We start from the raw sequence: 25,578 nt of genomic DNA on the forward strand, positions 1-25,578 counted from the left end.
ATTTTCATTAGGTGTACCAAGCTAAATCGGGTTTTCGTTATTTTATTTATGTTTTTAATTTTTCTTCTGCGCCTTAAACATTTTTAAATATGTGGAGTAATTTAGAAAAAAACAATATAGACAAATCTGAAGGTAAGTGAACAATTTAAAATTTACATTTTACATTATCCAATGTTAATTTATTCAAGGCAATATATACAATTCCATTATCATATTAACGTAGGATTGTAGGAAGTTGATTGATTTTACCGGATTTCTATTTTTTTATGTCAAACAAAGTTTCTCTATAAAAATTTAAAATGAGACACATATTATGTAAAATATTTTTTGATAAAAATATTTGTATCAAATACCTTCAATGTATTCAGTGACAATTATAAACTCTATAACCTCATAAACCTGAGTAGGTACCTTATCAGTTCCACCGAAATGGCTTTTTTTGTCATTTGGTTTTTTTGGTAACCAAAAATTGTAGTTAATTTATGTTGAACACTTCAAAATAGGTACTCAGTTTGCCTTTATTAAATTCAGAAAAAATAAGTAAAAGCTTTATTCAAGATTTTAAGTCAATTATTCTTAGAAAATCTGTAATTATTTATGTCATAATAAGGTACATTGTTGAAAAATCTAAATTCAATCCAAAAATATAGGCACAGAAACAAACAAACTACTAACAGTTGTGAATCATTACATTCATTTAAAACTTAGTTGCGCACAATTCACTAAAGAAAATTGTAATATATTTTTGTTTTCATGTGTGTTGAATTTATTTAATTTAAGAATATAAACTGATAAATTTACAATAATAAAATATCAATTATTTTGATCACAAATAAATTCGGCAAAAACCAAAAATTATGAAATTTAAAAAAATATATGTATAATAAAAAATTATTTTTAAAAAAAATGATTGAATAAATTAAACTGGCACATCAAATCCCTATTTAAAAAAAATTAAAATTTTACTTAATTTTATAAAAATAATAATTCATATTGATAGTTATATTGTCTTGTTTGTTTATTGTATTGTATTTGTATATTTTGTTATTGTTTTTCTGCTATACTGTGTACTGTGTACCTTTATAGAAATAGTCAGTATAAACAGCCTAATAATATTAAGTGTCCGCCAATATCGATAAAACCCCTTAACATTTATCTCTTGTAAAACAATTTAAATACATCTACTTATTATTTATTTTTAATGTTTATAAAAATAACAGACAACTTAAATTGTATATTTTTTAAACTATTTATATATATTTGTACTTTTTCAAACACAATCATTAGTATACAATTTATATGAGTTATGAACAATTACTAAAAATTTAACAAATCAATGGTGTATCGTGTATACTAATACTTTCTTAAACATAAATTACATCAGATTAATGTAAAATATGAATATAATCTTTTGATTGCAGTTGAATTAAGTATTTAATATAGTTTTTTTTTTTATTTAGATGCAGTAGCTGGAAAACAAATTCTAACATACAAGCAGTTAATAAATAGCCATACAGAAAGATTGGAAAAAATACATATTTTAAAAAAAGCTCTATTTATTTTTAAGTCTCCTGTAAATATAAAGGTAAGATTTCTTGTTTTAATAAAATTATTTTATAATTATAAATTACATATTGATGTACAGTAATTTGTAAGTAGCAAATATTAAGTTAAAAATTTGAAATTTGTGAGTAAAATACGGGTCAATTAATATTAGATGCATACTTGTTATTTAATTTACTGTATTAAGACATATTTATTTATACTTAAGAATTTTAACATCTGCTTGAATCTAATTTAGAGATAATTTACAAATATAATTATAGAGTTTCAGAATACAGCAGCTTGAATATTATAATAATAATTTTCATTAAATGTTAATTTATAAATATAAGTGAATAAACTATTTGTCAAAAATTTGTTATTATTCACTGTTTATAAATCTTAGTTTCTTATAATAACCGAGAATAAAGTATACCTACTTGTATATAATATCATGTTTAATAGATTAGTTAATTTGAATGAATCACGTCTAACGTTAAATTCTACATTCAGTAAAAAGATATAGTGTGAGAAGATTAAATTAATTAATGTGAAACCAATTATTGCATAAAAATGACATATATTTAGTTATATAGTACACTATGTACTATATTTTAATATATACTTGAACATACTTTTTAATATTTCAGGTTGATGTTACTGACCAAGTAACAATTGATGATTTATTGGACATTGATAATAATGTATTAAGTACTATATTAAAGATTTTTGCAACATTAAACTCTGAAATTTTTTTTTTAAAAAATGATGTTAAAGTAAAATTATTTAATTCTATACTTTATTATGAAGAATGTGGTATGAATAATAAAATACAATAAAATATATAATATTTATTGAACATTTTTATTTACCTAGATGAAGATGTATCTACTGAGGGATTAATACCAGTTAAAATAAGCAAATTTCTACAAATTTTATTAGAACTTTCAAATTTTGTTAAGCATTGTGAATATTTGCTGAGTGAAATACATTGTCAATTTGTCAATATTTTCAAGTTCCAACTAATAACTGCTGATATTCATTTCCAGGTATTACAGTATTCTGTGTTAATTAACTTGTCATAATATTTTAATACCATTATTTTTATTGTCTATGTATTTGTTATATTAATTTTGAATATTTTAGTATATTTAAACCAAGATTATAAACTACATATTTTAGTATTTAATTACTGATTTCAAATGAGTTACTAACAATTGCATGTCGGCAAATAGTAATCTTTTAATCTACTTGTACTAAAATCATTGTGTGAAAGATCTATAGGCTTATAATAATTACTATTTAAATAACAACTTTTGATTAAATTCATATAATATATTTTATACATAATAAAAGGTTATGAATATCTGAATCTTATTATACTATTATGTCAGACATTATAAAATCATTCATAATTTTTCTGACCTATCAAGAATTGTCAAAACATGATCCAAATCCAAATCTGGTAGATGATTTCAATGTTTAAATCAATACTTATTCTCAATTGTATGCAAAATTAATGATTAGATGAAATGAATTAAAAGTATATGATTAATTATTAGAATAACAGAAATAATGGTAACATTACTGTATACTGTATACACTATACATTATTATATTTTACTTATTAATAAATAATAGGGCAGTGAATTATTTTGTAATAAAGTGTATTTTTTAAACTTATTATATAACAGCATTCTTAACAAAAAATTTTGATTTTTTAGGTTATTACTAGGGACCGGATTTATATGCAAATGCATATATATATTGGAATAAGCTTTTTGAAATCTGATAAACATTGTCCCCGATTTAAATCATTCTTATTAAAATAAATCTTATTTTGTTTTGCATATTTTGTATATTTCAACGTTTTTACCTATTAAATGGATATTGAATGCATATTTGTAGTTTTATAGTGCATATTATTATTTATAACACATATATTCGTTTTTCGTCATATTATCACGTTCACAGCCACATAATATATGTTTGAACACATTAAGGAACTTATTCTGATCATCCAATGCAATAAATTAAAATATGAATTTAATTTTTGTTTTCTGTTTTTATCAAGAGGACGTTATAGTTATACCCGCATATGTTGTCTTTGTCTTAATAATGTAGATCATAGCAAATTTTCATTCAGCAGAAAACATTTTGTGATGTTAGCTTTAATATTAGAATAAATTTACTTATTATCAAATTTAAAGTTAAGAATATTATCTAGGGCATCTCATAGGCTTTTATTGATATCTTAAATTTCAAGTGAGTTATGGTTATGTAAAATATTAAAACTTTAAAATGCTCATAACTCGCTTAAAAATTAAGATATCAATAAAAGCCTGTGAGTTACCTTAGATAATATTCTTATCTTTGAATTTGATAATAGGTAAATTTACTCTAATATTAAAACTAACATCACAAAATGTGTTCTGCTGAACGAAAATTTGCTATGATCTACATTATTAAGACAAAGACAAATATAAATAATAATGCGAGCTAATACTTTATAGATTGAAGATACAGAATATTAAATGGCTACAAAAACGACAATATACTTTAAAAGCTTTTTTATCCTTTTTTTAATACCGTATTAATTAATAAATATTTTTACATAATTTTACATAATACATTTTACATATTTTTATATAATTTTAAACAAAATTTTAAGTGCATATTTTATAACATATTACAGCATTTTTAGAAGCATATTTTGAGGATTTTTGTGCATATAAATCCAATCCCTAGTTATTACTTAAGATTGTTTAGTACAGGAGTGGCAAATTCTTTGAATGCTACATGCCAAAAATTACCTCTTTTTTTTTGTTAGAACAGCGTGCCATGAAAAATATAATATAATATATTATATTCCAGGGGTCGTCAAATTGCGGCTCTCGTCATAGTCGTATGCGGCTCGAGGCTCACGGTTTTATTTACAAAAACCAAAATATTTTAATTTTTTTGTATACATTTATAAAAAAAAAATATGTTATATTGTATAAATATAAGGCTATAGTGTACAGATTAATAAAAAAAAAAAAAAATTAAATTAATATAAATAATAAATTTAAATTTTAAACATTAAGTTAAATTTGTTTGCGTGGTATTTTTTTTGTGTCTACTTTTTTAGTAAGCTTCTTCAGATCTGACTGAATTTATGTAAGAGCAATTCTTAGTAATTCTGTGAGATGATCATCAGTCAAAGTTGAACGATATTTTGACTTAATTATTTTCATTGTTGAATAAAGTGATTAACATGAATACGTTGTTCCAAAAATTGATATCAATTTTACCGCACAGTTTTTAATATAAAAATATGCTTCCAAAATTCCAATATAGAGGGACAATTGTTTATAAACTGTTTTAGACCTTCATCTTCTAATAACTCCAAGAGTTCTATTTCAAGATCCGCTTTATTTGTGACAATAGGATGTGATAATAGACATCTGTTTTCAATGACATTAACTAAAAATGGATTTTCTAAAAATCCGAATAAGGATATTAATGTCTTTAGGTCTCAAAATCGTTCTTCAAAGTCGGCCAATAGAAATTCAAGTTTAAGTACATAGTCGTCACAATTAATTTTTATTTCTGATTCTATCAAGCACGCTTCTATTTTTTCTAAAAATGAAAAGTGAGTAAAATTGTTTGATTTTAAATCTCTTTTAAAAAGTTTTAGTTTATTTTGAATACTAAATACTTTTTGCCCTAGGTCATTAACTAATTTATTATGAACAAACTTTCGCAATCGGTAAAATTTTACAAATATTTTACAAAGTAACTGAGGTGTTCACAATAGGACTATTCAACACTATTTTAACAACGATATAATTTCATATTTCGTAAACTGAAATGTTTATTGGCTGTTAGCTATCTTTATTACTTTTGTATTATAAAAATACAGATTAATCTTATTAATACATATTAGTACATAGATATGTTGGCCACCTCTGTTATATCAATATTGTAAAACAAAAAATTATTATAATTTTATTGTATAATTAATGTAATAATATAAAATAGGTTAGTTTAGGTGAATAATATAAAAATATTACTTTGTTAACTATTTATTTTCTTAATATGATTTTTTTTTGTTTAATACTTGAAGCCAATTTATTGATATTTGGTTTATAAAAATACTTTAATTTTTTACGTGTCACCTCGAGCATATGTGCCATAGATTTGCCATCCCTGGTATAATACATTAAATTCACAGTCCTACTTATATCAACAATAAATCGGTTTTAACAAAAAAATTATTTTAGGGTATTTTTGAATATATTGGTGATTTACTATATATTTTTGTTGAATTGGATAAACTTATCATATCACAACCAATTTTGCAACAACATTGGTTTAAATATCGAGGCACTTTAAATACTATAAAATTAGATCCATCAAAATATGATTGTAACATAAATGATATAATTCAATTGGAAAATATATGCAATGATATTGAATCAACATTATTATCTGGAAATATATTTGAAGTAAGTTATATTTTTTATATTTTTATATGCATCAATATTGTTATAATTAAATTAAACACAATAACCTAACATTATATTAATTGATTTTAATTTAAAATTTTATATTATAACTTTTATTTATTTTAAAAAAGCATAAGATTATTATTTGTGAATTATTATTATTATTTTGTACAATTGAGTATAGATATGAATATTATATGCATTAATATATTTTTTTATTCTTCAGAAAATATTAACTTCAGATTTTAATGGAAAGAAAGAAATTCAGTCCTGTGATGATTTTGTGAACGAGTTTAAGCTTTATTTGAATAATTCTGTACTGCTATTAGGACAACGTGCTTATCAGAAATCTAACAATCTTTTGCAAATATGGTCACGTATTTGCTCTACTACGGTATTTTATACTTATATATTTGGTGTTTTTGACAAGAAATTACTTAAACAATTTACGGATTTATTAGAAAAGGTACATTTTATTTTATTATTAATAAATTTAAATGATATTAAATATACATAAGGCTTTTCTGAATGGTTAGGTAAATCATCTCCCATTAGATGGTAATTTAGTATGGAATCCAGAAATGTTTGTATTGGGTTTCATAGGTCATTTAATCAAACCTAATAGTACAAGAAAAAAAGAAGAAAATTTGGAAAAATGTAATTTGGAATTAATAGATATTGCAAAAAATTTTTCAAAAACCACTACTAATTATGTGCAACAGGTTAGTAATAAACATTGATTATTGATATTGATGTATTATTATCCAAGTTAATTCAAGACACTATTATACAATATTTTAATTAATTTTTATCATTATGTAAATATAGGTATTATAAATATTTAATTTTATCCCCTGATATATCAACATATTTTAACGGTGCTCAAATATATTATATAGATAAATTGGAATTGAGGGAAGTATAATTATAATTTATTATAGTAAAATGAATGTTAAGTAAACATATTATTATTATTAAGTAATATAAGAAAACTTGGAGTATTTACAACGCACATGTTGTATGTTGAGCATGTTCACTATTTCTTCTCAAGTTAATTGAGTCAGAAAAAAATAAATTAGTAAAAAATGCAAGATTTAACAACCTACTTGATTAAATACAATTACATAAATAACAATTTTGAAAGTTAATAAAATGCATTTTTGTTTGTATTGCAAATTAATGATGTGAATATCAAAATATTAATTATTAAGTAAATCACAAGCAATTGTATAAATATATATTTGGTTGATATTTCATAGAGACTTTTGTGAAATAAGCCACAATATAAAAATTCTGGATACATCTCCCTAAGAAAAGCCTTCAAGTGTTTTCTATTTAGTAAAAAATATCTGTTTTTCAATAGTAGGTTGTGTATTGTATCATTTCTAAATCTGTGTATTTAATATGATTGTGTTTACAAAAAAACTGATTACTCATACTTAGTTTTTGTTGTCCATAGGACTTATAATTTGCTGTATTTAAGTTTATAGTGTTTGATAAATTCTATATACACATACATATAACCACATATTACTATACAGTCAACTCTCGATAACTTAAACTTTACTGTGAGGAGGGAGGGTATTTTGTAATATTATCTTTAATTATTGTAGAAAAAATACACTCTGGAATTTCAAATTCTTTAATTATATGTTTTTCTCTTTTTAATTTAATTTAATTTTTTTACATTTGATAATGTCAATTTTCATTTTTGTGCCATAATAATTATGTTTCAACACTTTCATACGGTGTACAATTAAATTAACAGACGGTAAAAAACTAAATCTGAACTCTATTATATTTGATTTGGTTTTACAAATTAGATTAAAATCAAGTCATAAGTGATAAATAATTACAGTGATAAAATATATTTAGCACTAAATTTCAATATGAAAAATTGAGATTGTTGAAAGTTGAAAAATTGAATTAATTTTTTAATTAACTAAATTATTTTTATAGCTATTTTATTTATTTGAGATATTGAGAATTTTAATTAAACAAGATTTTAGTTATTTAACTTAAAATATCGACTGCAATTACTTTAACTATGTCAAGATCAACTAATCAAATAGTTTAAATAGTTAAATATTTTATTATTACCATTTAGGTATTCCGTTTTTTTTTTCATTTCAGGCTATGATTTGGTTTACAAGAAGTGAACAAATAGAATTTACAAACTTTCATATCTCAAAATTAGACTATATGCATGATATTTGTAACTTTTTAAGTGAGGTAATTTTTTTTTATTAACTATTAAGCTTTGTACTGAATATTTATATATTTTAAGTAATATGTAAGTTTAGCTAAAAAAAAATTTATTATTACAAAATCTCATGTTATTATTATTTTTAATAAGTAAAATGTAATTAATTCTCATTTTAGATATTTTCATATTTTTAAACCTAAAAGTTTAGTTTGTCTACAATTAAATTAATATTTAATTTTTTATAGGGTATTCAATTGTGCACATCCATTAAGAATACAATTATAACTTTAATGAATCTTCACAGTATGCTTGGTAAACCATTAATTAAATCTAATGTTATATTAATCTGTAGATTAATTGAAACAATGAAAAATATTAGTTACGTTTATCAAAACAATCATATTGTAATGGATAAATTAATAACAGATATAATTCAATATTTTGAATTTTTGTGCCTTTCTATTATTGGCCAAGTTAAAGTAAGAATCTTTATATTAAATAAACTCATTATATTAAAACTTATCATAATTGGTATTGACAATTATGCATATTTACACTTGTTTAATTCTGTTTTTTAACATTCAATCATTGATTTACAAATTAACCAATGTTTTAAGTAATTTTCAGTATTCTTAAATTAAAAAATAATTAAATTATATTCATATTTGTATGCATAATCATTAATCATTTTTTTTAGATTTCATGTGCAGATGATAGAAATTTTAATACAAAAAATGTAGACAGATTGTCATCTTTAGAAGTATCTGAAAAATTACTGCATGGTCCTCTTGTGAAAAATCGGCCATTATTAATAAAACTTGCTTTAAATACAGCAATTGGTTTACAAGCATTTCCAAAAGCTCAAGTATTGACTATAACACAACATTTAAAGAGAATAGAACTCTTACAATCATTACAAGATGAAATAAAAAGTATTTCAGAAATAAGTTGTATGTATTGGCATCGAGTTGTTTTTCCATTATATTTTAAAAATATAAAAAAAAAACACAACCACTTTAATGGTTTGTCGGTATGTTTATTATAATATTAATTACTAAAATAATTAAAATATTTTTCAAGACAATTTGATCATAATGGTTTTACTATAACTGTTGTAAGACTATGTTTAAAATGTTAAATTATTAGCCTGATAAATCAGTCAGATACACCTTGTATGGTTTTTTTTTTTTTAATTCAAAAACTAACAATTTATAAAATTAAATGTTCATAATTTTATTTCCCTATCCGACTAATTATCATTATTATTAAATTTAAGGACCAATATTTAAATGTTATAAAATTATATATTTTTTTTAACATATTTACTATTGATTATTTTGTAAATTATTACTATCATAACATTAACTTTTCTATTTAATTATATTTTCATAAAGACAACATTCGATTTTTTGAAAGATATTTATGAAGTGACATATTTTAGTGACAAAACTACAAAGCAAAATATATATAGTTCATTCGTAGATGAAATTTTTGGTTACTTAAATCATCAGGTAATAGATTTTTATATTTAATAACTTCATAATTGAATCAACTCAAAAAAGAACAGACTGAATAATAACAAAAAATTTCTGAAATTTAAATTGTTTAATTAATTATTAACCTATAAAAACACTTTTGAATGATTTACACCAAACAATAAAAATATTTAAAATATAATAGTTACATATGCTTAAACATTTAGAATTTCAAATCAGTCTATTCTTTACTGGAATTTTTTTTTTTTAGTTCTCTTAAACAAGTAATACTTTTAAATATCTTATTTATTAGATATTAAAACCAATGAGCCCATTAATTGAAAATGAATTACGTCTTCATGTTATGACACATGTTCATTGTGCTAAAACGATGCTAAATCAACCGGTTGATACATATATGATAAAACTTCAACATTTGCAGTTTTTGACAAGTTTTATAGACACTAAAAGTATTTTTAATATATTTTTTTTAGTTTGAAAAAATTTTGGTAAATTGTTATCATATTTTATAGATAAAACAGAAAATTACCTTAGTGAAACGTTTTATGATTTAACCGCTGTTGCTCTACACGATTGGCATAATAATGGTGTAATGAGAACATTAGCTAAATACAAATTAAACTTGGAGACAATTGATGATAAATTACCAAATCATACACTTGAACAAGTTTGTTTTAATGCTGTTGAGTATATTATATTATGTTTTAAAAAAAATTATATTTTAAGGGTTTAGATGTACTAGAAATAATGAGAAATTTAAATTTATTTATTTCCAAATATTCATACAATTTAAGTAATCAAATATTTATTGAAAACTATAGCACAAGTAAACACTTGAACACAATAAATATTAGACATATTAGTAATTCTATTCGAATACACGGAACTGGAATAATGAGTACTACAGTTAGTATATATTTTTTATTATGTATATATGTATATATTATCTGTATTATATAAATCACATTAAATAATGAAGATTTTATAAATTGTTTATGTTATTTATCTTTACTTGAATAAAACATTTAATATTTAAGGTTAATACAACTTACCAACTTCTTTGTGGAAAGTTAAATGTATTATCAAAATATTTGTATGATGAGCGCGTAAAATCAAAACTCAAAAAAGAAATTACTTTTCTACATGAAATTCAAAAAACCAATAATATGATATATCCATTTGAACGTGCAGAAAAGTTAAATTCAAGTATGAAAAAATTGACGTTGACTACAAATCAAAATTACATTGATCAATTTAGAATTCTGGTTACCCACATTGGTAAGAAAATGCATAATTAAAAAAAAAAAAAATACGTATTTCAACAATTAAATTAATAACTAATTCAAAGCTTGTTTTCTTTATCTATTAATATTTATTCAAAAGTATAAAAATATTTGAATTAACTGTTTTATTCATAGGTAATGCACTTGGTTATGTACGAATGATTAAATCTGGAGGTCTTAACTTTTGTTCAATTGCAACTTCATTTATACCAGATTTGAAAAAAGTTATGCAATTTGAAGAGATATGTAATGATTCAGGATTTACTAAAAACTGTTTAAGTTCTGGGCATCACCTTGATAGTGTTGTGCATAATATTTGTCAAAATATTGCAGAAGGCACTAATTATTTCAAAGTAATTATGCTGTTTAAATAATGTGTTAATTGTTTATTTAGATTCCTTAAAAGTATTGGTAAATCATTTACTTAGTTATGAATTGCATAATTTGTTGTTTGATTTAAATTAAAATACCAGATTGAATAATAAAAAATATTAATTTTATAAAGTATAAAATATTAAAGATAAAAAAAATAACTATTACTTTGTACTCATTCTATTCTTGTGATATAATAACATTCAAATTTTAATGATATAAGGTCACTAATTTAATACCTAAGACTTAAATATTCCAAATATTATGCTTGACGTTTTAACTTATGTCATTAAATAAAATTATTTTGTAGTATTCGTTATATTTTATTTTATTTGTATTATCTTACAGTTATTAATTGATGTCTTCATCCAAGCTATGGGCAACAATAATAATTCACATTTGCATAATTTCTACATAATTATTCCTTCATTAACATTAAATTTTATTGAACATTCAATTAATTCCAAAGAAAAAATGTATAAGAAAAGTAAAGGAGCGATGTTTACTGATGATGGTTTTGCCGTAGGTAAGGATATAAAAAACTATAAGTATATTAATAATACTAATATTTACTTTGTGCTTGTATTTCTCTATAATATGTCAACGCTTATATATTAAACTGATTAGGAATTAAAGAACTACAATTTTTTTTATCTAGGTACTTCAAATAATATTTTCATTACTAATTATTTTGTATTATATTTTTGTTTAAAATAAATATAAAATATTTAATCTAATTTATAACATTTTATTAAAATGTACTATCATGTAAATTTTTAATTTTTTTTTTTATAACCCATGGCAGTAGACTGTAATATAAATTATAAAACCATAATCTATTAGTTGGTATATGATTGTCTCGTCTTTTTTTTTCTTTATTACATTATATTATACTAAACTCTAAGTATTAATAATTACTAACAATTTTTTTAATAATATAAGAAAAATTAATTATGATGAAATACAAGAATGCACGATATGAGCATATATCATGAAAACAGTTATATTTTGTGTAATTATTATAAAATAAATTACAGTGAGTTGTTTAGATAAAATTATTATTTTTTAATAATATTATTGAATTATAAAATGTGGACATAAAAATAATTGTTTGAAAAAAATCAATGACCCAATTTCTCACTATGTATCAAGTTCATAGAATTTATAGCTTTCAATATACCATATTATTAAAAAAAAATTCTGAGGACAAAGAGTTTTATCTTGTTTATGCATAGAAAAATTTTCAAGTAGGTAAGAATATATTATAAATAGTATGCTTTGTCATAAACGATTAAAAGGAAAAAATAAAAAAAAGTAGATAAAAAGTCGATATAAAAATTAATAACAATTGTTTGATTAAATTTTATTTTTCAATAATATTCTTTAGCATTTATTAATAGTTTATGTTTGTATAATCAGTACAAGAAAATACATAAAATGTTGATATAATAAAATTATTTTTAATTTAAAATTAATTTTAATTATCAATCTCATTTATAAATAACACATTTATTATACAAATAAAGTATAATGTTTTATAGTAGATATATTATTAATATTTTTGTTCATAAGACAATAGAAATTTCATCTATTAAAAGGGATATTGATAAATCTGAAATTTGTATTTTTAAAATCCTTTGATAAATCCATTACTACCACCAAAAACCTGTTATATATAATATATATTTATAGTAGCTTATATTATTTTTTAATTTGTTAATACATTGATAACAAATAAAAAAGTGTATTCATTTTGGATATTTAATAATATATTTTATTATATTTATGAATGATATTGATTATTAAAACTTAATTTTAAGTTATAAACATTTTTTTATGTCCACTTTTTATTTACTTTTTATTATTATTATTTTTACATGACACCAACTATTACAAGGCATTCCATTTTTAAAATATTTTCACCTACTTGATAGGGGAGAAATTTTTTCCATACATAAGACAAAATTCCTTATCCTTCAAATATTTTTTTAATCATATCATATACTGAAAATTCTAAATTCTATCAACTTGATCATAGTAATAAATTGAATTGTTATTTTTTTTCAAACATCCATTTATTTATTTATGTTTTATACTTCAATAATATATCATTATCTAAATAACTATTCGTAATATGTATTATAATAAATACACAAAAGTACAGCTACTTCATGAAATATGTCCATACTATGTATTTCTGTTGAAATTTACGATCAGGATAAGTTTCATTTCATTATTTGAAAATCCAGTTTATAAAAAGATTTATCTTCACTAAATGGATGCGATTTACAAATGTAACATATATATGCTAAATGGAGTTGTTAATAGGTATTGCATATTTACTGCGTATACTTGGGTTAAACAATGAATTTGATTCATTGAAGTGGTTTCAATCAGTATCTGAAAATTATGAAGAAAAATTAAATGTACTAAAAGCTCAAGAATTAAATGCTTTAAAAGATGATGCAAAGTTACAACAACCACTTAGTTTGTCGTATACAAGACTTCAAGTTTATTATAAAGTAAAGTATAAATAATTATTGTTTTACTTAAAACAAATTCTAAGTAGTTTGTTGTTTTCAGGAGTTTATGCTATTATATTATAATATTAATAGCGCGAGAATATTTTTTCAGTCCAGAAATATTAATTAATATACATAAATATTGTATTATATGAATTAAATACTAAATCTTTTATAGTCATTTTCAGATGTTATGTTTGGTTGTTAAATATTTTATTTATATATTTTATTTACATACTCTTTGTTAACCTTAAAGTTGTGCTTTTATAATTATATTGTATTTTTATACCTACTCAATAAATTTTTTATACATATTAATCATCAATACAGTATTGTGCTTATTTTATCAAAGATAAATAATCAGCAATATGTTAAGTAAAGAAATAAAAAATAAACAAATTAATAATATATAAATGTAATATTTTATTAATTTAGCTCCCCTTGTATTGTTTTGTAAAACCATTTCACTTCTGTCTACTAATAAAATAATGAATGCTCTTATCAAAAAAAACTGCTCCAAGTTTAACCACTCTACCCATATACATACATCATAGAAGTAGAAAACAATCAAATCTTTTTCATAAACACTAAACTATTCTAGTTCTACATAAATAAACATTTAATAATATATAATATATATAATATATCATCAACAACAAAATACTTAAAATGAGTCAATTTACAGTATAATTCTAAAAAAGGAAAAAAGTTAATTTTATATGTAGTGTATTTTATTTTATTATTAGTAAGATAGTAAGTTGAATTAATTTTTTGTTAAAATCAGCATTTTAAAATATCATTATTTCAATAAAATATAATATGTGTTAAAAGTTTCGAGTACCCACAAATAATATATTAAAATAACAAAAAAATAACTAAAATTATTATTTATTGTTTAAATATCTACTTTTGTCTAAGTTCAAATTTGAAATGTTAATAAAAATTAATTTTTATATACTATTTAAATATTTTATATAATTTTTATATTTTTTGGTTCTACAAATTAGTCTAAATTTTTATGATTTTGACAAATTTTGTCAAAATTAGAGCTTCTAATGTTTATAAAAAAAATATATAAATATTTAATGTTTTTAAATAACTATAATAAAACTAAGGAACCTTGTATTAAATTTCCAAGCTTTTTAACGTAACAAAGTTGTTTTTATCAACTATACGTAAGTTAAATTAAATTTTTAAAAATTAAAAAATTGTTTATCATACATAAAATTATATTATTTACTGAAGAGAAATAGTTCTTATATAGATGGACGAGCTGTTCCGTCACGGTGTTGCCCTTGTATTAGTTGCGTTAATAATGTTTGAAGCTCACGTCGATCAAATGGTTTTCAAAGTGTATTCAAATAAATACGTGTTTAACAGTTGCAAGATGCAATGGTAGTGAAATACGTCAGACAACAGCGGCGTTATTATTTTGAATGTACTATCATATATTTATTAGTCTAATAAGAAATTCCAGTTGACCCTATCCAATAGTTGCATGTATTCTTATGACTCCACAAAGGAAAAACATATTCTAGTTTCTCAGTAACTTCATCAAAAACCTAACTTAACTTTAAAATACATATTAGATATAATGAATATAACTAATTATAACTTACTTAAAAATAATAATATCAATAAAAGGCCATGTGGGGCCCTGGATAATAATCTTACCTTTAAATTTCATAATAGGTCAATTTACTCTAATTTCATAACTAACAGCACAATATTGAAACTGGTGAACGAAAATTTGCTGTCTCACGTGTGTAAGACGGAGACAACACATACTGGTACTACCTACGTCCTTTTAAGTACTTATGAATGTCTATAGACTATGGTACTATGATACCATGGTAAGTAGTATGAATCTAAGAAAAAAGCGAATAAAAAAGTCATATAGGTAGGTGTAGCAAAAAGCAATATACAGTATAGTTAATTTTTTTCCTAACGACATTTAAAATATAAAATTAAATGCATATTGGTCAGCATCAATATTGCGTCAATATAAAACATAAATTTATCATATAATTTATATTGTAAACCTTATGGTACGAGATAGTAGATACAGCTAATAAAATCATGTTGCTTATCTCTATACTCTTCGCATAATTTTTCAAATTAAATTGCAGTTTTTCATACTGCTTAAGTTTTTTTTTTTTTGTTGGACAATGCCTAATAACCGCTGTGGGAGCTTCATCTCATCAGCTGCAACTTACAGTGCCATTGTTGATATGAGGTTTCAAATAGAAGGGTGCTTTTGGCTTACCAACTTAGTATTAAGAAAATCTATTATTGAAAACAGTTTGGTTATTTGCATGACAAAATATTGTAGATACTTTCGTGTACATTCAAAATTTCCGGTGAAAATAGTGGTAGTACTTTACGGAATTTTAACGTATTTCCTTGACCGTATGTCCCATTTATGTATGTTTGTTCAAAATATTCTACCAAGTCACGTAACTCTTCGGGCATGATTTTATGTAAATAAGACATTCCTTTAAATACATCAGATATTTGGCAAAAAAGTCAAATTATCAACTTATCCACAAAACAACAGAACCAACTCTTCATTTTTTCGATAGAAATTTTCCAAACCAAACTGCTGGATTTTCCTATGCGTGCTTTGGGTTAAATGGTAATAACAACCTTTAATTTCTGTATGTTCTCTTAAATCATTACGAATAAAAAAGCTAGAATTAGGACAATTAGGCTAAATTTAATTATGGCTTTCTCAAAATCTTCATGAATGAATCAGGAAAAATTGCTCTTTTCACACTCACGAAGAATGGCTTTATTATATAATTGCGTGTTCCTAATATATTTTATACACAATGTACCTAGATAGTGTGTGTACCTACTAAATTTGTTTAACCCGAAAAATAGACGATGGTACCTATAATATTGTTTTTGTATTTTTTTATTCCTTTTATATACCTAGTTTGGAGCGGTGAAGCTATTATAAGTTTAGTAATAATATATAATAATATTATCGACAATACGTATCGGCATATCGACATGTTGAAATAATATCATCTTAAATTCTTAACAACCTTAAACGCTCGGTTTTGTATCGACAATTAATTCTTCCTCAAAAATCTTACAATACTGTTATCTTTAAAATCTTTTACTTCATACTTGTCATATCGATTTATTTTGTTTAAAATGTTATCCATTTGTAATTATATTAAATCAAAACGGCAAGGTAGCCAAAGACAATATTATTTTATCAAATAATATTGTAAATTGAAATATTAACATCATATTTAATTATCGCGCATCCGAATACGATGGTAGCAATATTAACACAGATTTATTTTATAATATTTATAAAAAAAATTTGTATTCAAATTAACGATCGATAAGTCTGCCATCAGTGTTATCGATAGCTGGCTGAAAGATTCACAGTCGATAGTCCGGTAACAACGGGTTATTGGTATTCTATCAACTGTTCAGTTGTCCCCTTGTTCGCCTGTGAGCGGGAAAGTGAGATAGCGATGCCGACGCGACCGCCGGGCCATTATCTCGCGCAATTTGGCGCCAAAAAACCATAACCGCCGAATGGCTGAATACATACCATCGGTCGTCTGTGACAAAAAACTAATGACAATGTTACCGCCAATTTAACCTAAACCGTTCGTTGGACAGAACGCCTTCATCTTTTGTATTTTCTCGTGAAGACGTCAAAAAATCAACTGGACTTGTAGGTTTGTACGTCAACCGTCGGTATACAATAAACTTTCAAGTGTTTTTTGGTTTTACGATTTCTCGTCGGAATCGTTGTTTTATTTTTATCATACCCACTATTGCGTCACATTTTCTTTTTGCGTATACAATCTCAGTACCGGACGTAATAGATTATCTCATTCGGCCGAATCAAAAGCACATGGTCTTGACAGACCAGCGAAAACGAAAGCATATCGTTATTAACCGACCATAATATAATTGTATGATATAAGTTTGTCGAATACGTTGCGTTTTCCATACAATACCGTTTCAGTACGCTGTCGAGTTTGGCGACGAATCATATAATTTAATATAATCGTGTCATCTCATTCAACATGTTTTTGGTATCAGTAAAGAAGTCTGCAAAGGAAATGGAAATGCTGAGCGACTACGAACGCGAGAGACTTAAGAACATAGCGGAAATAGAACTTCAGGTATGTTTATGAAATTGTCCGTTAAATATGAATTATATACTACCTATCTAAGTACATGTTTGTTGATGTTAAAAAAAATGATTTTCCTACAGTTGGCTGATCCATTAGATACTATACAAAAGACAGCTAATGAGTTGAAATCCTCTAACATTAATGCTACTAATAGTAAACGTACTAAAGGAAAAAAGCGCAAATCCAATTCTGATACTGACAAATCTAATACTGTAAATTTTGTGAGACGTTCATCTCGTATTATTCAAGAAAAACGGTATGTATTATATATTCATTTGTATTATTATTAAAACTGGGTTCCTATTGGACTAATTTGAATTTCAGTATAATATTTTATGACTTATCTATTGATTTCTATCTTAGAAATATTGTAGGGGGCCAACAACTGGTTATCGAAATTACAGGTCGTGTTGAAATAAAAAGAGTCAAAATATTTCTAAGTGGTATTTATTATTTTAATTGAAAATATTCTAAGTCCAAATGACAGATTTCTGATGTAGACTGACGTGAAGGTGCTTGCGCTAACTCTGGTAAATTACGTCTACCGAGTCCTCTTCAGGGCCCTCTTATATAGTCAGTGTCCCCAGACTTACTACTCATGTATCCTCTGGCCTATTCCTAAGTGCGTCAATTGTTCTCACACTATTACGCATTTGAGGATGCACGTGCGATGATTAATCTATTAATCCTGTTATGCTTGCCTAACCTAACCTCGGGATTCTCAGAACTTGAGATTAATTTAGATTGTAGGCTTACAATGTATCATTGAGTTTGTTCATCTCTGATTTCCAAAGGTTAAAGTAATAGATGTTTTTAATTCTCCTATTATTATTATTCATATCGATTAGGCCTAACATATTACCGCCCAGGTGTGTAGATACTCCTCATTACATATAGATGTTTATTTTTACATCGTAATATTCTTATTGCGTGTCATGTTATTATAATATATGGGTAATTGTTATCCTTATATTTAAGTCTATGTCGTAGTATCCTTTATTGTATACTATATTATTGGTATGGGACATCAGAGCACATAGCAGTATGTACCTACCTAATTTATTAAAAATGATAAAATCTGGTTATTTTAAATCATTTATGGTGTATTACTAAGTTTAAATATTTATAAATATTTAACATGTAATAGGAAGAAAACTAGTGATATATCCAGCTATTTTTTTGATGGAATATCCTATATATATATATATTAGGTATATAGGTATTATAATTAAGCATAAATCATGCTCACAATCAAGTACTGCTCTTAACATAACATTTATAGTTAATCCTTAATTAATAATTATTCTAACATAGATTTGGAACTCGTGGTGAAGTATCTAGTAATTAGTATTAATTTATCTTATTTAAATTTATTTAAAAATTACAGATAGGTACATAATGATTAAAACTATAAAACGCTTAAATTACTTGTATTCTTTTTTAATAGTAAAAAAAATTTGTTTCTAATATATTATCAAAATTAAATGTAATATATCAGTGATTTAGCCTTGGTTTTTTATATTTTAAATATGCTAATTATGAGCATTTTCAATTTGTAATATTTCATTTATTCATACCTTGTTTAAACATTTTAATATTGAAAAAATTCAATGCTAAATCATTGATAATGTTCTTTCCATTAATTTTAATAACATAATTTGACTTTAGTGTATTAAAGTCAATAACACATAATGAGTTCTACTTAATGGGATTGGAAGCAATGATTTCCTGTCATACACGCGCAACATATGATTGTAGACAAAGACAGAATATCATTGCTTCCAATCCCCTTAATGCCAATTTGCTATGTTTTTGTTTGCAAGACATAAACAACACATGAAGCTATGACTTTCTCTTAAAGCCATTATATGAGCATACTAAATAATTTTTTTATGATTGATACGAATAAAATGAATACTATATGAAAATGGCACCAACACAAATAGGGATGGTAGCTTAAAATTAGGATAGTTCTTACCGGCTATCTTGTCGTATGTGCTCTACCAGTACAACATTGTGACTGCAGTATGGGCTTTACCATTTGATTGCACTCTACCGTGTTTTATCATTACCACTCAATTATGTTTAGATTTTAGACAACATATTCTTGTAATAAAATAAATGGATGATGTAAAAGTGGTTTTAATGACAAACAACAGTTTTTATAAATAAGTAATATATTATTAAAAATTATTTTATATTGTGTATTCATCTCATTATTATACTCATTTGAGAACATATTTATTTTTTTTAAACATTGGTACCATTTTGATAAATTAATTAGTTTCAACAATTTAAAAAAATATAAATACTTTGCCACTTTAAATGCTGATAATAAATTTAACTTTATTTAGTCATTACTACAATAATATCTATTTTAGTACCTACCTAATAGTTTATCAATAGCAAAAATATAGTTGGACTGGTCATACAGAATTTAAAAGTTATAGAACTTTGAAGGTGGTATTTTCTTAAACATTAAAGTCAGTGTACACACTTCCTATCTGGAGATTTTTTAAATTAATACTATTTTTATTAGTTACTACTTAGTTGTTTACTAAATATATTAAAATATTTGGTGAAATAAAGAAATGTAGTAGGTACCCAATTCTCATTAATTAATCATACCGATTTGCTTATAAATTAACAAATATTCAACCATAAAAATTAATTTATTAAATAAGTATGTCAATTATGATGTTTTATAGTATGAACCTACTTCATCATAATAATCGAGTGATAGTATTTAAAATCTTTTAAATAATAACAATTAAACAAAAAAATCAATTAGTTTAAAATCAATGAATATATTTAAGAAAAATACATGACAGTTTTTTAAGTAATGTTGCTAAATAAATGATAACATAAAATGTTGTAAATGATAAAAATTATATATAATAAAATTAGAATTTTTAATAACTTAAATAATAAACAGGTGGAAATAAATATTATCTCTTAACATTAAAACAACCAATATAATAATAATTATTGTTAATTAATCACGAGTAAATGTTTCTGAAATAATATTAAGTAGGTAACATAACAAATATAATTTTATTGGATGAATAATTCATTATTTTTTCTATTGGTATTTGTTATAAATTTTTTTAAGATTTAGAGCAACGTAAAAAGTAGTTTTTTTTTTTTTAATATCTAAGATTTGAAAATTGAATAAAAGATTCTTCATAAAGTATTATATTTATACCAAAAAAAAATAATTTTCTGGAATGTCACATTAATTTTTTATAACTATTAGAAGTTCATACATCATATAATAACTATTTCTCTTCAGTGTATAATATAATTTTATGTATGATAAACAATTTTTAATTTTTAAAAATTTAATTAAACTTATAGTTGATAAAAACAATTTGAAAATGTAATACAAGGTTCCTTAGTTTTCTTATAGTTATTTAAAAACATTAAATATTTATATATTTTTTTTATAAACATTAGAAGTTCTAATTTTGACAAAATTTGTCAAAATTATGAAAATTTACAGACTAATTTGTAGAATTAAGAAATCTAAAAATTATATAAAATATTTAAATAATATATATTAATTAAATTTTATTAACATTGAATTTAGACAAAAGTGGATATTTAAACAATGAATAATAATTCTAGTTATTTTTTTGTTATTTTAAAATACGGGTACTTGAAACTTATATCTCTGTTTAAATATATTTAAGTCATTTTCACCATGCTTATATTAAATCACTACGTCACTTATTCATTTTACTTTCAGTAACAAAATTGTATAAAATAATTATGATTAAGACTTATTAAGTAATTCATAAAATAAATTTGTTTTCTGGACAGTCCTGCAAACTTCTTAGCTTAAGTATGTCTACGGGTCCTTCCTATCATGCACAGGCATAACCTGCAAAATTTAAACACTAAATACAATTTCATATTACTTATTTATTTATCTAATAAAAAGAAAATTGTTATTTATTCCTAACCTCTCAGCCCCTCTACAGGATACATTTATTATTGTTCATGACCTGCAAATGAGGTCTTGACACGCCTATGCTTCTTAGTAATATTAATAAAACTTCAACAATAAAATCATATAAGTATTTAATAATTGATCATGGATGTATTATACTATGCTTGCTGAATTTATTCTTACTGGCTACTGTGTATAAAAACTATAAGAATTGATTTAAATATTAAATTGATCTTATCAATTCAAGCACTATGATTTAAAAATTTTTATTAGCTAAAAACCAAATATACAGCATTCCCAATCCAGCCTGTCAGGTCTATACTAGATGATTATTTTATTGGACTACATTTACTATTTCAAATTCTATTTGTTTTTGAATCATTATAATTTTTACTTTGTAGAATGAAATCATACTTTTTTTATTTCATAATCTGAAGCAGAATATTTTTTGTAGTATTTTGATGCATAAGAATCAAAATTTAGACATGTAATTTATAAGTTTTAAGTATTCAAAATTTAAGCAAGTGGAGTAGTAGACAACATTTCGCGAGGTATCCTTATACTTTTCCACTCTACTTACTAAAATATTTATTTTTATAAATTATTTTAATTTATCATCATAATACTGTTTATATTATATACTAATACATAATAACTAAAATTATAAAAATTAATTTTTAATCTCTCTTAGTCCAATTTAAAGTTTTACTATAGATTTTGAAATATTGAGTGTTATTTAATAAAGCAATCACCTTGTATAAAACAACCATATTTTCTGCTGTATACCAGTACATCTAGCTGGACAGTATATATTATTATATACTAAAATAATAATTTTGATTGTTCTTTAATGAGAAAAACATATCATCTATAGTACATATATAGTGTATATTATAAGTCTAAAATTATATACAGTTAACCTCATACCAACTATAATAATTACAGAATACTGGATTTAATTATTACAATCAAAAATATAAAATTATTGTATAATGTTATACCTAATGTAGTTGCATTGCTATAATATTATATTCAAAATTGTTTATTTAAACAATTTCTTTTTGTTTAACCATATTTACTTAATTTAATAGATACAGACATACAAATGTTGCTAATACTTAGATTTTTAAAATTAAATTTTTAAAAATTTTTAACTTTGTTAAACAAAATATATTAATTTATTGTTACTTGGTTTGTTTATAATATATTCATATGTGTGTATATTATTTACAGACAATCAACAAATTATAATGAACAAAGTGATGATGAAAATGATAAGAAAAAACTCAAACAAGGATCATTAAAAATCAAATTTCGTTGGTTTAAGTCAAGTGAATATCAAAAATCAGATGAATTGTACTATAGTTCACTTGCTGATAGCGATTTTATTAATGATGATGAAGAAGAATACGGATCTGACTATGAGTTATCTGTAGTATGTATTGATTATTAAATAACATTTTTTTCTGTCTTTATTAAAAAAAACTTATAATTACTTAATATTGTGTAGCCTGGATCAAAAAGGAAACGTAAAGCACATGTACCTCGTTTGGCTGTCTCTCAAGTAACACAAGAAATGATAGAAAATATTTCATATTCTTCATCAGGAAAAGTATATAGTCAATCTGGTACAACTTGTCACCAATGCAGGTAGATCTGTTTGTTTTTTTTTAAAAAAAAAATTTAATTAGTTGAAATATGTATATTTAATCATTATTATTATGAACTACATTAATTTACATTATGAATAGATTTCTATTTGTATACAATATAATATCTTTTCCTGATTATTGAAACTTAAACTTAATAAATTAAAAATATATTTTTTATTTTGCTTATTCAAATTATGTTTTTTAGGCCATTTAAATGACAATCCTAATAAAATAAAAAAATATTACATATTCGATTACTTCTAATAATATGTGTATACTTTGTAATAATAATTACATTATTAATAACTTTGTTATCAGGGCAAAGAATTAATTAAAAAATTTCCATTAATTACTAATTTTCCAATTTTATTTTTGTCTGTTAAAGAATATAACAAATTATATTAAAATAGATTATTTATACATTGCAATATTCATACATTCTCTTTAATTTAAAAGACTAAAAGAAATGTAATTATTCTTTAGCTGATATGCAATAGTTTTTAAAATTAAATTTATCATTAAATTAATTTCTTAACTTGCATCTCATTTTTTAGTTTAAAATTGATGCAAATACATATACTATTTTTTAATTATGTTCCATAAATAATATGAAATAGAACAATATTTATTAAATATTATTTTGTGTTTAGGCAGAAAACTGCAGATCAGAAATCATATTGTCGGTACAAGGGATGTAGTGGTGTGCGTGGAAATTTTTGTGGATTTTGCTTGGGAAGAAGATATGGGGAAAATGTTGCAAACGTTTTAGTTAACCCGGTAATTTCTAGGTGATTAATAGTCATAATTTTGATATACTTATTTATGTTTTTTTTTTTTTTCTAAGAAATGGGCCTGTCCACCATGCCGTGGGTATTGTAACTGTAGCATTTGCAGACGAAGAAAAGGAATGGCTCCAACTGGTCAATTGGCACAACAGGCTTTGGCAGGCGGATATGAATCGGTTAGGCATATGTTATGTAGCATAGAGGGTGAGAATCCAGATGTTATGGACTTGGAATTTGATGATGAAGATAATCAAAATGGACCAGATAAAAATAATATCACTAAGGGTAGCTTGGAGAACGAACAAAACAATCTTGAAACTCAACATGACAATGACAATGTGTCAGATGAAGTTAAATGCAGTGACAGTGATGAGCCATGCAACTCTGCTAATCATAAAGATAAATGTGGAATTGAAAATAAAGATACACATGAAATGATTATTGACAAACTTTATAAGCAATTATTATCAGAAGATTAATTAAACAGCCAAAATATTAATCCAAAGAAAACACAGGGTAATGAAATAAAAATAAATTTATTTACCCAACCTCTTTCATAAAATAGTTTTTATTTTCAACAGTATTATTAATTTAATTTCATATTTATTTTCAACAGTTTGTTTATTCAATTTTTTTTTTTTTATTATTATTATTATTTTGTGTATTGCCAAGTTAAAGCAAAATTTATGAAAATTAGTAATATTGTTATACTACTTTTGTTAATTATTATTAATGGTATAACAAAAGAAACTGGGTTTAATTGAATTATTATTTATTTATAAGAAAACTGATGGAACTATTATTTTATAAGAAAGTGAATTTTATTTATTTTAAAGTACTATTAGCTATTAAGATAATTCTTTTTTTGCCTTATGCCACCTACAATAAATTGATGATCAATGTAATTTTCATATAAAAGTACCAAAACATTTTCATTTTACTGTATACTACAAATTTATTTAATATATTTAAACCTATTGTCATGTATTTTATTGTTATTTATATATTTTGACAATATTACAACTTTTTGTTGAATTTCATCATTATTATATTGGCAATAAATGTAAATATATATTTAAAAATGACTTAAATGTTAGAAAAATAATGTA

General features: G+C 23.4%; 2 protein-coding genes and 1 pseudogene across 2 annotated transcripts; 2 read left to right on the forward strand and 1 right to left on the reverse strand.

Annotated features, from left to right (window-relative positions):
• The first annotated feature begins 50 nt into the window (after window positions 1-50).
• On the forward strand, window positions 51-14,171 carry LOC113559372 (WASH complex subunit 4). The gene is made up of 19 exons (XM_026965113.1): window positions 51-132; window positions 1,461-1,585; window positions 2,193-2,358; window positions 2,419-2,591; window positions 5,808-6,032; window positions 6,259-6,498; window positions 6,569-6,754; window positions 8,166-8,264; window positions 8,484-8,717; window positions 8,936-9,268; window positions 9,633-9,749; window positions 10,027-10,183; window positions 10,247-10,401; window positions 10,461-10,640; window positions 10,772-11,012; window positions 11,153-11,370; window positions 11,738-11,915; window positions 13,718-13,911; window positions 13,973-14,171. The coding sequence occupies exons 1-19, from the start codon at window positions 90-92 to the stop codon at window positions 14,039-14,041; spliced, it is 3,333 nt and encodes a 1,110-aa protein (XP_026820914.1). The 5' UTR covers window positions 51-89; the 3' UTR covers window positions 14,042-14,171.
• A 1,783-nt stretch (window positions 14,172-15,954) lies between these two features.
• On the reverse strand, window positions 15,955-17,053 carry LOC113558136 (annotated as a pseudogene).
• A 411-nt stretch (window positions 17,054-17,464) lies between these two features.
• Window positions 17,465-25,077, forward strand: LOC113557154. Its single transcript, XM_026962487.2, has 6 exons — window positions 17,465-18,068; window positions 18,161-18,336; window positions 23,266-23,467; window positions 23,543-23,682; window positions 24,335-24,461; window positions 24,529-25,077. Exons 1-6 carry the CDS (start codon window positions 17,970-17,972, stop codon window positions 24,946-24,948), a joined length of 1,164 nt encoding a protein of 387 aa, XP_026818288.1. The 5' UTR covers window positions 17,465-17,969; the 3' UTR covers window positions 24,949-25,077.
• Window positions 25,078-25,578: the final 501 nt, after the last annotated feature.

The sequence above is a fragment of the Rhopalosiphum maidis genome, chromosome 3 (assembly GCF_003676215.2).
Source record: "Rhopalosiphum maidis isolate BTI-1 chromosome 3, ASM367621v3, whole genome shotgun sequence".
NCBI lineage: Eukaryota > Metazoa > Arthropoda > Insecta > Hemiptera > Aphididae > Rhopalosiphum > Rhopalosiphum maidis.

Coding starts and splice junctions, on each gene's coding strand:
- LOC113557154 (XM_026962487.2), top strand. CDS start 17,970: ATGTTTTTGGTATCAGTAAAGAAGTCTGCAAAGGAAATGGAAATGCTG. Junction 18,337..23,265: donor CGTATTATTCAAGAAAAACG/GTATGTATTATA, acceptor TATTATTTACAG/ACAATCAACAAATTATAATG. Junction 24,462..24,528: donor CAAACGTTTTAGTTAACCCG/GTAATTTCTAGG, acceptor TTTTTTTCTAAG/AAATGGGCCTGTCCACCATG.
- LOC113559372 (XM_026965113.1), top strand. CDS start 90: ATGTGGAGTAATTTAGAAAAAAACAATATAGACAAATCTGAAG. Junction 6,033..6,258: donor TATCTGGAAATATATTTGAA/GTAAGTTATATT, acceptor TTTATTCTTCAG/AAAATATTAACTTCAGATTT. Junction 10,402..10,460: donor CAAATCATACACTTGAACAA/GTTTGTTTTAAT, acceptor TTATATTTTAAG/GGTTTAGATGTACTAGAAAT.